We start from the raw sequence: 17,635 nt of genomic DNA, 5'->3' as shown, positions 1-17,635 counted from the left end.
TTCAATTTATTTATTTTATTAAATCTGGAATCTACAGGAAAGTTGAGAGATTAGGGCATAGACCTCCAAAACCCTTCCCCTAAGACTTACCAATTGCTAACAATTGGCAACATTTGCTTTCTCTCTCTTTCTGAGTCATCTGAAAGTAAGCTGTGGGCACCATAACACTTCATTGCTAAATACATCAGCATATATCTCTTATAAACATTATGTGAATCCTATATAACACCATTATCACACCCAAGAGGGAAAATCAGACATACATATAGACAACATTCAAATTTCTTCGATTATTCAAAAACTGTACTTCACAGTTTTGGTATTTTGTTTTATCTTTAGTCCAGTCAATGTTCAATCATTTCATTTGGTTACCATGCTTCTTCAGTCTCCATTAGATAGTGTCTTTTATTTTTGTTTTTATTTCATGACTTTTTTTTTTTTTTTTTTTTTTTTTACAAATTCAGGCCACCTTTTTGTTTTACAGTATGTTCTCTATTCTGGATTTGCCTCATTGCTTCCTAGGAATTGGATTCAGGTGAAACATTTTCGACCTAATACTACATAGGTGACATAGTACCATAGAGGTGACATGGCACCACAGTAGGAGGCACGTAGTGGTCTTTTGTACCATTATCTTTGGTACTAAGTTTGATCACTTGTTTTAAAGTGATGCTCACTACTCAATATTGTAAGGATATCAACTCTCCCAAACCGAATGGTAGATTCAAAATACCAAACTTCCAGCAAGCTTTTGGTGGGGAAAAAAAATCAAGCTAATTTCAAAACGTATATGAAAATTCAAATGACCGAGAACAGTAAAAACAATTTAAAAAGGAATAAAGTTGGAGTACTTACATTACTTGATTTTATAATGGGTTATAAACAACACTAATCAAGACAGTGTGGTAGTGGCACAAAATAGACATATAGATTAACAGACCAGGACAAAGACTCAAACGTGTAATTAATTGATTTTCAACAAAGAAGTTACAGAATTCAAAGGATAGTCAGAAGTCTTTTCAACAAATGGTGCTGGAACAGTTGGCTATCCATATGGCAAAAGAAGAGTCCTAACCACTATTACACATTCTACACAAAAATTATCATTGAAATGGGTAATGGGTCTAAATGTAAAAGCTAACACTATAAAATTTCTCGCAGAAAACTTAAAGAATAATTTTATGATCTTAGCGCAGATTTCTTAGGTAAGGCACCAAAGGCATGAATTAGATTTCATAAAAACTAGAAGAACCTGCTTTGTGAAAGACACTGGTAAAAAAATGAAAAGGCAAGTAAAACACTGAGAAAAAATATTTACAACACATATATCTTACAAAGCATTTATAACTAGAATATATACTTTTAAAAACTGTTACACTAATAAAAAGAAAATCCAATTAAAATGGGCAAAAGAGTTAAATCTTTACACACAAACATATATATTTATATATACTTACAAACACATAAATGTAAGAGTGGCCATTAAGCCATTACCTTTTGCCATTCAGAAAATGCAAATTAAAACCACAAGAAAGGAAACAGCTATGTACCTATCAGAATGCTTAAAGACTGACATTACCAAGCTTTGATGAAGATGTGGAGCAATTGGACTTTCATGTACTACTGGTAGGAATGTAAGATGGTATAACCACTTCAGAAAACAATTTGGTAGCATCTTATAAAGGCAAATATACACCTAACATATGACCCAAGAGAGTAAAGCCTGTGTCCACACAAAGTTCTCCATAAGGTATTCTAAACACTTCCATTTTTAATAGAAATAAAGTAGGAAAAAACCAAAGTTCCATACTATTACTCAACAATGAAAAGGAATGAGCTAATGAGACCTATAACAGTGTGAATGCATCTCAAAACCATTATGCTAAGTGATCCGCCAGACCAAAAAGACTATATATGTATGACCACAAATGTAATACCATATCAAATTTTAGAATTTGTATCAAATTCTAAAATATGCAAACTAATCTACACTAATAGAAAGTAGCTGAGTGGTTGTCTGGGATAAGGGCAGAAGGAGGTGTTGACCGCAACAACATTTTGTTTTGTATCTTGATTACAGTGGTGAATATATGGGCGCACACAGTTAACCAAAAGCCACCTTTTAATTAAACACTCTAAATGGGTCCCATTTACTTTATGTAAATTTACCTCAAAGAAAGTTGACTAAAAAAAATAAAAGGAGTATCCACCAGACCACTCCCATTATAATGGTATCTTTCCCAAGAGGAACTGTTTTAAACGTGAGCCCATTAATCATGATGTCTGCTATAGATTTTCTATTGATACCCTCATTTGGGTTAAGGGAGCTCCCTTCTATTCTTAGCTTACCAATAATATTTTTGCCCATAAATCATACATGGGCATTTTTCTTTATTTTTTATATTTTAGCATCTTTAGAGATGTCATACTCTGCTAATGTGTATTCCTGGGATAACCCAATTTAGTAGGATATATTATTATATTTTCTACACAGCTGGATGCAGATTGCTAGTGAGTTAAGTTTTTTCCATCAATGATCATGAATGAAAGTGGCCAGTAATCCTCCTTTCTTACATTAGCAATGCTGAGTTGTATTTCTATCCTAGGAATTCCATGCCCATTTTGTCTAGTTTCCAATTATTTAGTATTAACACAGAACATAATGTTCTCTTATTATTTTTTGAAATCTCTGCTGTAGCTACATTTATATCCAACTTTTCCTTCCCAATATTGTTTATTTGTGCCTTCTCTCTCTTGCTTGTACTCTCTCTTTATAGATTAATCTTGCCTATTTATTAGTATTTTCAAAGAACTAACTTTAGGCTTAGTTGTTCTGTTTTCTATTATATTCTACAGCTTTTCCAATCTTCTTAATTTTTGTTCTTATCTATTATGCTTCTTATACCTTCTATGATTTCATTATGTGGCAGTTTTTCTTACTTCTTAAATTATCGTATGCTTATTAGGCCATTGGTTTCCAGCCTTTGCTCACCTTCAATATTAGCATTTAAGATTACTGCTTTTACTCCACATACTGGTTTTAGTTGAATCTCACAGGTTCTGATACTACTACTTAATGTTCAGTTATAAATATCCTCGAATTTAAATTATGCCCTTAACTTTGACCCCTGAGCTGAAGTGATTTTTAAATCTATAAACCTGTGTGTGGGGGCGGTGGATGGATGAGGGTTTTGTTTCAGTTATTTTTTGCATGGGTTTCTAATTTATTTGAAATGGAACCACGGGATATTGGTCTTTGAAAAATCCTAAGCCTCTTTTTAAGACCTCAGGGGCAGTTTTCATAAATATCCCACGCAACCTTGAAAAGAACTCATCCTCTTCTGTTGCTGGTGAGTACACAGGTCCAGGGGATGACAAGTGAAAATCTGTGGCTCAAATCTTTGGTCATTACTAATTTTGTTTATTGATATCAATTACTGAGAGTCATTTGAAAAGATCCCCATCATGACGCTGAATTTGACAATTTGTTCTTTCTAATTCTGTCAAATACTCATACAGGTGAAGTCACGTATTAGATGGACACATGATTGAAAGTGTTAGTACTTCTGGCGAACTGGACACGTCATCACTGCACTTCTAGCAATTTTACCTCTTCTGTCAGGCAGGAGCTTTCCTTGGGGTGTGGAATTGAAGCTTGTGCCACAGGATATCTAGGATCATTGCAACCCCTTCCCATACCGCCCCCGTGACAACCGAAACTGAGCCCAATCAGTTCCCAAGCCCTCTGGGAATGCAGTCCAGCTCCTGGCTTGGAGTCTCTGTTTCATATTAGGGAAGGCCGGTCACACCAGAGCAGGGCAGAAAAAAGCAAATCCTTTCTGACCGGGTTCTGCTGCGTGTCCGAAATCTCTGTTTGCCGATCTTTCAGCAATTCTTAAATTCTTAGCAACCATCTCTTCTCCTTTATTCTTTTTCTTTCCTTCTGGAAATCTAATTTAGGATTATGGGAAACTTTCTCCCAGAATTTTTAACTTTTTTTTACATATAACATTAGTAATGTGCTCATCACTATTAGTGTCTCTTTGCTCCACTAGCTGTGGAAAACTTGACTAGGTTCTGTATTTGAAATGTGATCATCAGATTTTTATTCTGTATATAGCTCCCATTTGACAGTAACTAGGGACTAGATTTCTTTACTGTAAAATAACTAATCAGATTTTTAAAACCTGTATAATATTTGTTAAATTAGAAATATCCTTGACATTAGGTTAATATCCATAACACATTCTCATAATCTTGCAATAAGCCAACAGTTTGCTGTAATTGATAATAAGCAAATACAACTTCCACACTTAGGTGCTCTGAAACCTTGCTTTCATTTGCTTTGGGAAATATACAGTGCAACAAAAAAGAAACCCAATTAGAGAACTCTTCTCTTGCCAAACTAAGCTAATACCTGACAAAATGCCATCTAAATCCCTCAGACTTCATTTCCTAAGTAAACTTGAAATTTACCAGTGAATTTAAGCCAGGAGTGAAATCAAGAACTTCCCTGTCCAAAACAAACACCCTAAAATTTAAGTCCAGGAGGATAAAATGAAAGTTTCCTTGTGCTGAAATATTCAGATTCCATTTATTCACCTGCTATTACTCCAAAATAAATGTTAGAATCAAAAGAGGAAAAACATGTGGAGGTTTATCTTTTTTAAATACCTAAAATTGGCCAGCCCAGAGAACACATCGCCTCTTTTCAAAGAAAGAACTTCTCCAAACTTACTATTTTCCTCTCTTCCAGTAAGTTTGTTCAGAAAGCTGGTACATCTAGCCATTTCTATTGCTTTCATACATAATATTTTTGAAAGACGCTCAAAAAGCTATTTGAACTTATTCTCACCCAATATTCAAAATGTCTAAACTGACCAAAGATTTAAGGATGACTGAATATTATAGCTGGAAGAAATCTCCTTGATCATCTCAAGATTAAGACAGTCTTGCACAACAAGGAAACTGGAGAAAAGTTAGACAATTTGCTCCAAGCACACAGCTAGCTAGTATCAAACCCATAAAAGTAAGACAACTTAAACTAAGCACATGGATAGCTGGTACCAAACTCAAGACACAAATCCAGGCCTGTTGGTCTCTGCTTTTTTAAAAATTTAGTAACTTATTTTTACAAAATAACAATATTTTTTAATAAAAATAATCCTTTTTGGGTTGCACTGATATAACATGTGAATTTCAGAGATTTTGTGATGATTCTTTTTGTCCAGGAACACTTGTTACTAGAAGTGAAATAAATAAGGACCACAGAAATTTAATAAGAAACTGAACATGGATTCTAAGAAAAATACGTTTTCCTATTATAATGGTTTAAAGCTGGATATACCCCCAGAAAAATGTTCTTAAGTCGAATCCATTCCCTTGAGTGTGAACCCATTGCAGCCTAGGGAACTAAACACCTACATGTATTTTTTTTAAATCAAGACATTGGACAGCTATATAAATAGACAAATGGGAGTGTGTGTGTGTGTGAATTTTTATTTAAAGGAGGTATTAGGGATTAAACCCAGAACCTCATACATGGAAAGCAGGCACTCAACCACTGAGTGACATCTGCCCCCCAGGAGTACATTTTTAAAAAGTAGAAGGATAGGCAAAGGATTTGAACAGACATTTCTCCAAAGGAGATATAGAAATTGGCAATGAGCACATGAAAAGATGCTCAACATCATTAGTCATTAGGGGAATGCAAACCAAAACCACACAGGGTAACACAGCCTTGTAGCATTGTTAACTGTAACAAATGCAACTGAAAAATTATGGAAATGAGAAATTTATGTTTTAAATATGTTTCTACATTTAAAAAAAGAGAAGATGACAAAGCAAATGGATATCTAACTCTTAGGAAAACAGCATGGAATCAGAAAGTAGGGAAACTGCTTAAAGTACACTGAAAACATAAAAAACTAACTGTATCCAGCTAAAAGAAAATTAATATGTAATATTTAATTAATAAGCTTTGATTGAGGATTTTCTAAGATCTTCACTAGACATCCCCCAAGAGAAAGGAACCTGAAAAGTATTGAGAATCTTGTATCTGATATTTTCTGAATTCTTGTTTTTAATCATTGTTTTTGGGTTTTTTGTTTGTTTGTTTTCATAAAAATGCCTCCATTCTTCTTCAAAGGGTACATTTAATGGTTAAAAAATCCAAAAGTATTCTGAAAAAAACAAAAAAAACAACAACAGTAGTAGTACTGAGAATAATAGAAGACAAGCAAGGGGGAGCCTGCCAACTGGGAGACTGTAAGAGTGAGAGAACAGTAGACAGGACACCTGAAAGCACAGAGGTGGTGAAGAATGGAGAGAATGGAGAACACTGGGGACATTCAGCAAGAGGCCAGAGAAGACAGCGTCAGAAAACTGTGCAAAGGGTCTATGCACACAAAACACTCGGGATCCTAAATGCATTCATGTTATCTTAGGCTCTTAAAATTCCAACGCCTCTTCGGACCTTTGCCCTTACCTCCCTCCCAGCAATGACTGGCAAGAGTCCACTTCAACCCTTCAAAACACTGAGAAGCAAGTGGACCCAAAGGTACCAGGGATAACTTGGTGGTTTATGCCATGAGAAACAACAAGGGACTGTAGGAAGCGTTTGGAGAGAAGTTCCTGTTGCAATGCTTCATACTGACTGAAGTGCCAGCCAATTCTTAGCATCTAAGAAGTTCTTAGAAACACTTTGAAGGCGACAAAAATTAGGCAATGGGCGTGAAGGGGTAATTTATGAAAGAGGAAAGACAAATGGATATTAAAATTGCTTAGCATATTACTAGTTATTAAGGAAATGCAAAAGACACAATGAAGTATCATTTTTTATCCATTACACTGAGAAACATTAAAAGTTAATACCGTCGGTGAGGGATGTGGCAAAATGAGCAACTGCCTGTATTATGGGAGGGCACTTTGAGAATACACAGGAAAATATAAAATATACCTAGCATTTGACCTAGCAATGGGTCACTGATAGGAATTCACCCTAATAGATTTAATCAGAAATTTGAAAATAAATTATGCTGTATATCCATACAATACTGTGTAGCTATTTAAAATAATAATGATTATCCACTAATCTAGAATGATATTCCTGATACTATACTGAATATGAAAAGGTGAAGAATCAGTATATATAGTATATGCTTATAATTATGTAAAATTGTGGGGGGGGAATTTTAGTGAATTTTGGAAATTCACTAAAATATTAATAGTGACGCTATCACTAGGATTTCAGGTGATTTACCTTTAATTTTTTTGCACTTGTTAATATTGTTTAGATGTTTCACAAAAAGTGTTTCCTTTTTATACTGTTAGAAATAAGCAACAAATTTGATCTCCTTCTAAATATGTAAGAAAGTATCCTATCCTTCATGAAGGATAAAATAGGCGCTAACGGGTCTTGCAAAAGTCTGTACCAATCAGCCAGTCCCCACTTTACCCAGCTGTCTCTGCTCAGAACTGATTCAAAATAACCACAGATATCACTTATACTGGGGTTGGCACTGGGGTTGGTGCATGCTCAGGAGACTTGAATCTCTGGACTGTCCATGTGCTAGCTGATACTCAGCAGAGTTGCAGCACCTACTGTCCAGTTCGTTGGAATTACCCAGGTCAGCTAACAAGGAGGTGAGGATGGTCAACCACCATACCAGGGAACCGAGAGAGTCTACAAATGCAATCAGGAGAATCCCATCCATCAGCCATATGGGATCTAAGACCCTCTCAATTTAGAGATGGAGTGGGCATCGCCATCCCAGGATCCTGAGGATGGCAGAATAATATGTGGATTAGAGTAGACTAACTTGTATTCTATTATAGAATTATTGTGACTCTAGCAATGGAAGAAACTATATGACTGATGTGGAGAAAGTGGCCATGGGAATTGCTGAAGGGAGAAGGTGGTGTGATATGGGGGTTTTTTCAGGACTTGGAGTTGTCTTGAATGATATTGCAGGGACAGATGCAGAACATTATATATTCTGCCATAACCCACTGAATGGACTGGGGAAAGTATAAACAATAATCTATGCTGTGTGCAATGCTCTAAAATGTATTCACCAAATGCAATGAATGTACCACACTAACAAAAGAAGTTGTTGATGTAGGAGTAGGGGATGTGGGGAGTAGGCTATATGAGAACCTCTTATATTTTTTAATGTAACATTTTGGTGATCTACGTATCTTTAAAAAAAAAAAGATAGTAAAATTTTAGAAAGACAAAAAAAAAAACCAAACACTGATAAATAAAATAAAAATGACATACAAGAGTCTCCCTGTATTATGTGTAAAGGAAGGCAGGGGCTTAAACTCCTAAATAATCAACATTTTCTCCTTCATTAACTTGATTTATAATGAGCGTAATTAACATGCTGCAGTTATTGTATTGCATATCAAATCCCAATGTGGTACAACTGTTTTCTCAAAAAGACACAGACCAAACAATTAGAAACATTTAGACAAGGTTTTGAAAGCCATCCTTGAACAGGTAAATATGAAATAATGAAAACTTTCTGAATGTGAAATTTCTCTGTTGCAGTTGTTTCATGAAGTTCTCTTAAGAAAAATCTCATCTTCAGTTGTGCTACCCCGCTAAAGTTTCAGAGATTTCTTTCTCCATGTTTTTTTTCATTTTTTGAAATCCCTATCCTAGCCTTCCAACCGGCTTCTTCCAAGAACCAGTACCTATTTCAGTAGTGGATGACTCCCCCAGTAAGCAGCCTGGAGACACTATCAGCATGACTCCTATCATATTTCCAATTCTCTAAATCAAATGTAATAAGCAAAGATTATTTTCTTGAAGCAGATTTCTCTTTCTGCCCTACAAGTAAAAATCAATCATTCTCTTATCGGTGAAGCCACGGCAACATGTCATATATTAAACACCTTTAGAGATTTACCATCAAACACAAAATTGAATTTTGAGAGATTTTCCTTGGCCTCATTAAAGCTTATGAAAGCAGCTAGAAAAAGACCCACAATTCAATTTTTACTACATGTACATCTAAACACATACACACATGCACACAAATCTAAACATGTAGCTATGGTAGGAAATGCTATCATACATACCTGTATCATAACAATTTCATTTTCCAAAACAGCACAAACCACAAACCTTTAATTGCTCATCCACGACTCTAGTAACTTCTCCAGCCATGGATTCTAGGGTATCCTGAATTGGACTAGACAATGGGCCACTGGCTCCTGCCCAAGATGTACCACCAACGTGGTATAAATTTGGTAACAACTGAAAGAAAAATAAAAAGTAACCTCTCCATAATCGAACAAGTATTTAAATAAGCACCAATGCCCTTTGAGGAGTTACGAAAATGGTGGAGAAAGCCAGCACTTAAAGAGAGATTATTAGGAATAATCTCTCCAAACTGAAGATCCCTCTTACACACTCTTTCTAGGCATTATGCAATGAATCAAGGCAACTTAAATACTAGACATTGATCACTCTGTCACTGACCAGCTTGGAAACCACAGGAAGAGGCTATTACCCATTTGTGCCTTGATGTCCTCGACTAGGATATGAAAGTATTGACTAATCCATATGGTTCCTACCTAAAATGTTCAATGACTGTGTGAGTCTAACAGCAAAGCCAGGATGAGATCCTAGGCTTTTGACTCCCAGTTAATTCTCTATTAAATTAAACTCTGAGAGACAAAATCTTTTGAGAGAAGGATCCTTGTAGAGGTGACAAGAGGGAGTTTTGTGCTTGGAAGTAGAATAATCGTAAATGAGTTGTTATTCATTTAAACTACAACTACCTCCCAGTTCTTGAGGGCCCAGTTATATTCTTTGTAAAGCACAGTGACCCTCTGCTTTTCAGACTACATTTTGGTTATTGGGAATTAACATGGGTAAAGAAAGGAGACAAAGACTAATTCTGTTCACTTTGCCAGTCATTGGAATTGGGTAGCAATGTAAAGACAGTTGGAACTAGTTTCTAAAATTGAATTTTATAGAATCATTTTATTACAGAAAGGTTAAAACATACAAAATAGTGTAAAAAGTCTCCATAAACTCATCAACAGGCTTCAATGAGTACAAATTTATGTCAAAACTTCCTTTATCTAAACCCCTCCTGACTTCCTTTCCTGCCCTAGTCCCACTAATTGCATTGCAAATCACATCATTTTAGAATTTCTAAACTTTGATTTTTTGATAAATGATTTATCCATGCTAATAGCTTTCTCTCTTTTATCAGATACTGGAGAGTTTATTATCCTTCATAGGGTTCTGTAACCTAAACGGTCTTCATTTCTGTTTTTAATACACAAGACTCCCACCTAGCCTAAAGTAAAACTCACCGTTTTAGAATTCTTGGCATCACGCATGAGCCGCTCTGCTGATTTTAAATCTTCCTGGACAGCATCTGTCCCACAGTTCCGTAAAGAGTTGAGATGATCTTGTACTTTCACACACATTCTGTCAATCATCTGCTCCAAACCATAAAAACAGAGGAGTGAGCATGAAAACATGTCCCAACTGGGAGCTTTGAGGATGCAGCATAGGGCCAATCATTCATTTACTTTATTTACACAGGACACTTCTGACAACATGGACCCCAGAAAACCATGTAAGGTGTTTTGGTGCCCTTTTCTGCCTTAGGAAACGCAGCATGTGCCACAAAAGTGGATACCTCTCTGAGATTCAGAATCTTGCGGCTACTGGGTGATATTTTGTTAGATAATAACTCTCCTTCTTTAACTTGTATTGCGTGCACTCGGTTTGCCAGACATAGAACTACATATTGAGGAAACAGAAATGAAACGAGCCATGCTGAGACTCTTGAGTTGCCCACAACGTGCCAGCCATGCCCACTGGGCTCAATGTTATGGAAACCAGAACATCCCTTGGGAGTGTTTTTTTAAGTTAATTTAATCACACCAGGTAGTCTTCTATGTAAATCAAGAGTCACCTTTAAAAATAAAAGCATCTGAGGTCTTACTATATTAGCATAGATAATAATAAAGTTAATACCATCTAACCCATGTAAGGTCCCCATCCCGGGTTAACTGCACCTGAACCATTTCCAGTTGTTCCATAATTTTAAATATAACATCCAAAGGAGAATGATAGATGACTACTGTAGACAAAAAAAATATTACAAGAAAAGTAAAATTATACTCTGAGAAGCATCAAGCAGCTAACAAGTCTGAAGAAAATAAAGAGAGTGCAGTTTAAAAAGTTTACCCAATGTTTTGAACAGAGCTGCAGTCTGTCTATTTCATGTTAAAAACAAAAAACAAACAAAAAACTCAACTCTCCAGAGACTTCACTTGTCAGAAGTCCCACTCTATCCGACAATTCGTCCGGCAAGAGTGAACAATCTAGCAATATTCTTTTTTATTTAAAGCCACACTTCTCTATTTATATTGCGTTACTTGAGATCACAGCTACAGGAAGTCAAAGTCTGCCTCTCTGACCCACTAACCTCCAAAATAAATGGAAACTGCACCACACGACTCAGAAGCAAGGTCTGAGAGCCCGTGTCCACTGCAGCAGGAGCACTGCCATCCCTTGCCTTTCACATTTGTAAGATCACAGCCATAACGTCTACCCCTATACCTTGTTTTCTAGCATAATATAAAGATAATCCAGTAAAACAACACCACTTAAAACATGTATGTGGTTGACAAAGGGTCAGTAATACCAACTTTGTGGTATATTAAGAGTAAATCCGGGAAGCGGACTTGGCCCAATAGACAGGGCTTCCACCTACCACATGGGAGGTCCGCGGATCAAACCCTGGGCCTCCTTGACCCGTGTGGAGGTGGCCCATGCACAGTGTTGATGCGCGCAAGGAGTGTCCTGCTACACAGGGGTGTCCCCGCATAGGGGAGCCCCACGCGCAAGGAGTGCGCCCTGTAAGGAGAGCCGCCCAGTGCCAAAGAAAGTGCAGTCTGCCCAGGAATGGCACTGCACACACAGAGAGCTGACACAAGAAGATGACGCAACAAAAAGAAATGCAGATTCCCAGTGCCGCCGATAAAGATAGAAGCGGTCACAGAAGAACACACAGTGAATGGACACAGAGAGCAGACAAATGGGGCGGCTGAAGGGGAGAAAAATAAATAAAATTAAATTAAATTTAAAAAAGGAAGAGTAGATCCTAGGACTGTAAAATATATTGAGGCTATACAAGTAAACTATCCTGAGCTCCCTGTGGAAAAAAGAAAATTATGTATGATGCTTCATTATCACATTGTCCCTCCAACTAAAAGGTATCTACAGAGACTATGATTTTTTAAAATTCTTCTTGAGATAAATTTGAACTCTTCTAACTCCTTCATTGTTCAATGCTTCCTAAAGCAGAAACGGTCAACAATAATCTGTATCACGCTGAGAATGAACAACTAATTTCCAAAGATAAACTAAGCCACATGCTAAGAAAAGATCTTATATATACATCAGAGCCACCAAAGACTGATTTGAGAAGCATGTGGATGTGGCACTATACAGATGACCATCTTTAATAATGAGAGACCAAAGAAACCCATGAAATGTGCGCTGTGACGACTTCACCAAGAAGAAGGGGTTGAAACGAACTGAGCACAATGGATTGAACAGTGTTCAAGCACGTCTACAAGAAGCATATAAATTCAGTTCTTCAAGTCAAGGAGGACATAAAATCTCACATTTCAGATTCTTCTTGCTAAAGTTGAACATATCCCTATAGGTCATATTCAGGTTTTTCACAGCCCAAGAGCTCCAGACCCAGAAAAGTTAAATGATTTCCTTAAGACAACACAGAACGGGAAGCTCATGTGGCTCCGCCTAGCATATGGGAGGACCTGGGTTCGATCCCTGGGGACTGCTGGTGAAAAAGAAGAGAAAGCGTGCCTGCACCGCGGGCCAGCGCCCACGCAGTGAGCTGAGTGCCTGTATGGTGAGCCGAGTGCCTGTATGGTGAGCCGAGTGCCTGCACAGCGGGCCAGCATCCACGCGGTGAGCTGAGTGCCTGTATGGTGAGCCGAGTGCCTGTATGGTGAGCCGAGTGCCTGCACAGCAGGCCAGCGCCCACGCGGTGAGCTGAGTGCCTGTATGGTGAGCCGAGTGCCTGTATGGTGAGCCGAGTGCCTGCACCGCGGGCCAGCGCCCACGCAGTGAGCTGAGTGCCTGTATGGTGAGCCGAGTGCCTGTATGGTGAGCCGAGTGCCTGCACAGCGGGCCAGCGCCCACGCAGTGAGCTGAGTGCCTGTATGGTGAGCCGAGTGCCTGTATGGTGAGCCGAGTGCCTGCACAGCGGGCCAGCGTCCACGCGGTGAGCTGAGTGCCTGTATGGTGAGCCGAGTGCCTGTATGGTGAGCCGAGTGCCTGCACAGCGGGCCAGCGCCCACGCGGTGAGCTGAGTGCCTGTATGGTGAGCCGAGTGCCTGCACAGCGGGCCAGCGTCCACGCGGTGAGCTGAGTGCCTGTATGGTGAGCCGAGTGCCTGTATGGTGAGCCGAGTGCCTGCACAGCGGGCCAGTGCCCACGTGGTGAGCTGAGTCCCTGCACAAATGCCCATGTGGTGAGCCAGTGCCCACGCGGCAAGCCAAGTGCCCACATGGTGAGCCAGTGCCCGCGCAAGTGAGTCAGGCAGCAAGATGATGACACAGCAGAAGAGAGACAAGGGGAGAGTGTAGGTGAAGCACAGCAGAGACCAGGAACTGAGGTGGCGCAATTGACAGGGAACCCCTCTCCACATCAGAGGTCTCCAGGATCAAATCCCGGTGAATCCTAGGGGAGAAAGAAGAGAAGAGAAAACAAAAAGAGAAATAGATATAGAAGATTACACAATGAATGGACATAGACAGCAAAAACAGAAGGGAGGGGGAGGAGGAGGAAAAAATAAAGTGCATTTCTAGAGGAAAAAAAAAAAGAACACAGAATGATTACAGAGTGTAAATTGACAATTTTGAAAATAGGAAATAAAGGATTTTGACTACTGGTTACTATGCCAAGGCCCAAAGGCACACAAGTGCGAAGAAGAGTGTAATAGGAAAGATCAAATTTCTCTGGGACTCTCCATTGAAAGACCTCATGGTAGATGCTACACTCAGGCTTTTTAGTTTAATCTCTCTACTTCACCATAACCCCATAACCCCCAGGGTTGAGTTTTTCTAAAGCAACACAGTTGAACACCATGAGTTGGAACACCTAAAATGACAAGAAATCCACTTCTCATCTGGGACACGGTCTCTATTTCGAACCCTAATCTGTCTTCCCACAACCTTCCTGCAGGGCCCACACCGTCCTCTTGAAAGCATCTGAACAATCTTTCATATCCTTGAACAGTGACCTTTTCTCTTCTAATCTCTTCTTCAGTTCCTTTTACTCCTCCTCCCACGACACAGTTCTGAGATTCCTTACCTCCACGTCACTTCTTCCCTTAATGCTCTCTTCTGTCCAGGACTCTCGTGAAGTCTTCCCCCTCAATCCAATGGGTTGTAACATAGGAGGAATGGGGCGGCGGACTTGGCCCAGTGGTTAGAGTGTCCGTCTACCACATGGGAGGTCCACGGTTCAAACTCCGGGCCCCCTTGACCTGTGTGGAGCTGGCCCATGTGCATTGCTGATGCGCGCAAGGAGTGCCCTGCCACACAGGGGTGTCCCCCGCGTAGGGGAGCCCCAGGCAAGGAGTGTGCCCGGTAAGGAGAGCCGCCCAGCGCGAAAGAAAGTGCAGCCTGCCCAGGAATGGTGCCACACACACGGAGAGCTGACACAACTAGATGATGCAACCAAAAGAAACACAGATTCCCATGCCTCTGACAACAACAGAAGCGGACAAAGAAGATGCAGCAAATAGACACAGAGAACAGACAACTGGGGTGGGGGAGAGGTGGGGGGGGGGAGATAAATAAATAAATATAAATAAATCTTAAAAAAAAAAAAAAACACAGGCGGAATGGACTGGTAGGCATAAGCCAAAAAAGGCTATTACCTTCCATACCATAGAAAGTACACTTCCATTAAGAAGGTACAGGTCAAGGTGGGGTCTTTGGCAACCATGTCACACAACTGATTCATATCACAGTTTCTGGTAACAGCTCAGGCTTTTTCAAATATGCTCAGCTACTGAAACCAAGTGGAGGTCTTAGAACTTTTAGCAATAACTGCCATCTTTGGTTGCTCACAAGTTGTGGGAACTGATCTTAGTTTCAGCAAATGCCTTATTCATATCTTCCTCTGCATTTATTCATGGAAAATTTTATCTTCCTTCACATCTATTTCTTTATTTCATTCAAGAGAAATACATAGAATGCCTGGCAACAAAGGAGATACAGTCCTAAAGTTGCTTGACATCAAGCAACTTAAAAACCTGGAAGAGGCAAGAAATAGTACAAGACATAAAGTGCCATATAAGATAAGATTCTCAAGGATATGAACACTTTATATTGTTAACTGCCAAATCCCCATCTCCTAAAATAGTGCCTGACACACGACAGACTCTTGGGTGAGCATCCATTCACTAAGCAAATGATTGATTATAGATTTTGGGACAAAGGGGAGATCACTTCTAGCTGAGGTAGAAGGTAGCTTTTTCAGCTGGGTCCTGAAGGATTTATTTCCACAGATGGAGAGAAGAGAAGGGAATTTGAGGCAGAAGAATAAACACAAGCAGGAGCACATTCAGAGACTTGTGGTTTCTATTTCCTGGTTAGAACAGAGGCACCTTACAGTAGGAGAACTGACTGGAATGTTAGGTTAAGGCAAGATGGTATAGGATTCAAGCACAGGACAAGGATCTGGATGTGCTGTACAAGACGTGCCGGGGGAGTGATGGAGAGCAGCTCGCCTTCAGAACTTCAGTCAGTCGGCATGCTGGGATGTGCTGACTTGGTTAGGTTTGGAACTGTGCACCCTGCAACCTCACCCCTCATCCAGTTCTGGGTTACAGTGGGTAGAAGAGGGCTCGTGAGAGCTTTGGGAGGCATCAGCACAGCAGCAGTCTTATTCTCTGAGGCTCGCTGGAGGCAGTGACAGGTGCAGAGGTGCTCAATGGGCCTCCAGCTCATCCTTGCCGCTCCCTGCTCTGTGTGCAGCCCTTCTCCACTGATGCTTTTGCCGAAAAGTCCTAGAGTTGAGGGTTCACAGAGGAAACGGCTTCCCATAAAGTTCTCCATGAGCACCCCCATCAGAGATCCATTCCTGAAGCTGAGACTGGCTACTCAGATTTCCTTTACATAAGCTCCAACCTGTCCTCTCTTCACCCATTCTTCAGGGGGCCTGGTTAGTGACTCCTTCCCTGATCCTCCAACTCCACCTTTCCTAGCTTCCCTTCCCCAGCTCCTCCCACAACAGTGAGGATCTAAAAATGCCCTCTCCTATCAACACTAGAGCTCAGCGTCTCTGACTGAGAAAAGGTATGAGCTGTGCAAAGCAGGAGACATGGGAGATGAGTAGAGAGTTCTTGTTGTTTTTCTAACAGAGGGTATCAAAGAGTCAATGAAAACAGTGAAAACCCTGGCAAGAGGGCTGGCAATAGAAATGGAGAAGAGAGAATGGCTACAAATGACACTTGGACAGTCAATGGACAGAACCCAGGGATCACTGGATGAGGAAAGCAAATGAGGAGTCCAAGGTGATGCTAAGGTTCTATCCTCAGTGGACGATGAGGGCATGGAGAGAAATGGCAAAATCAAGAGTCTAGGGGGATGACCTTGGTCTCTTAGTCCGTGACCAAGAGGGCCATCTGGGTGGAAATGCTCAGCCAGCAGCTGAAAGGAGTATCCTGGAAGAAAACAGGGACTGAAGGACACAAGCAGGAGTCGTTCACACCAAGACACGCTCCTTAACACTGCAGAAGTGGATGAGACAGCCACGGAAAGAGAGCAACATGTGCAGACAGTGACACATGACTGCATCAGGAGATAGAAAGAGAAAGAGCTATAAAGAAGGAGACAGGAGAACAGTGCACAGCGGCAATGGAACGAGCTGTCAGTTTTAAGAAAGATGAGCTGGTCAAACAAAGATGATGTTTACAAAAGCAGTGACAAACACTGATAGCGAGGGGCCAAGTACTTTGCCTGCATTATCTCATTCAATCCTCACAGCAACACTCTGCAGCAGGGGCTACCATCACACCCATCTTACAGATGAAGAAACTGAGGCTTAAAGAGATTAATGACTGATTGAGTCAGCTCACACAGATGACAAATAACAAAGCCTGAATTTAAATCCTGGACTTAACCAGCCCAAGTTCCTAACCACTGCAGGACATGCCTCCTTTCATCAAAAGATGACAAACAGAAAAGGTCCCTGGATTTGGTGACCAGGAAACTTTTGAGAGAGCCATTTCAGTAGACTCATGGGACAGAGGCCGCCTTTCAAAAGGTTACAAAGTGAGTGGTGAGCAAAGAAGTGATGGCCGCAAGTATAAAAAGCTGCACATGAACAAAAACAACGTGGTCAGGAGCTGCAGACAGTATAGTGCCTTTTTTTTTTTTTTTAGGGAAAGAAGATTGAAGGGCAGAAGTGGGTCAATTGTGGGCCCACCATCTGTTTTTGTAAATAAAGTTTTATTGGAACAGTCATGCTCAGCCATGTAAGTATTATCTATGGCTGCCTTCAGGCTGCAGGAGCAGAGCTGAGTAGTTACAACAGCGATCACAGGGAACTCAA

At 40.0% G+C, this 17,635-nt stretch overlaps 1 protein-coding gene across 4 annotated transcripts in view; it reads right to left on the bottom strand.

The window, feature by feature from the left end:
* CARMIL1 (capping protein regulator and myosin 1 linker 1) overlaps positions 1-17,635 on the bottom strand; it is a 312,625-nt gene that overhangs the window by 62,044 nt on the left and 232,946 nt on the right. For all 4 annotated transcript variants that reach the window (XM_058285333.2, XM_058285334.1, XM_058285335.2 and 1 more), the window contains exons 25-26: positions 10,336-10,464; positions 9,134-9,265 (exon numbers count right to left, since the gene is read on the bottom strand). In XM_058285333.2, the coding sequence (XP_058141316.1) occupies positions 9,134-9,265; positions 10,336-10,464 (261 nt within the window). The remainder of the gene's footprint in view (positions 1-9,133; positions 9,266-10,335; positions 10,465-17,635) is intronic.

This window comes from Dasypus novemcinctus, chromosome 22 (genome assembly GCF_030445035.2).
Source record: "Dasypus novemcinctus isolate mDasNov1 chromosome 22, mDasNov1.1.hap2, whole genome shotgun sequence".
Lineage (NCBI taxonomy): Eukaryota > Metazoa > Chordata > Mammalia > Cingulata > Dasypodidae > Dasypus > Dasypus novemcinctus.
This window is presented reverse-complemented; position numbering and strand designations above follow the sequence as displayed.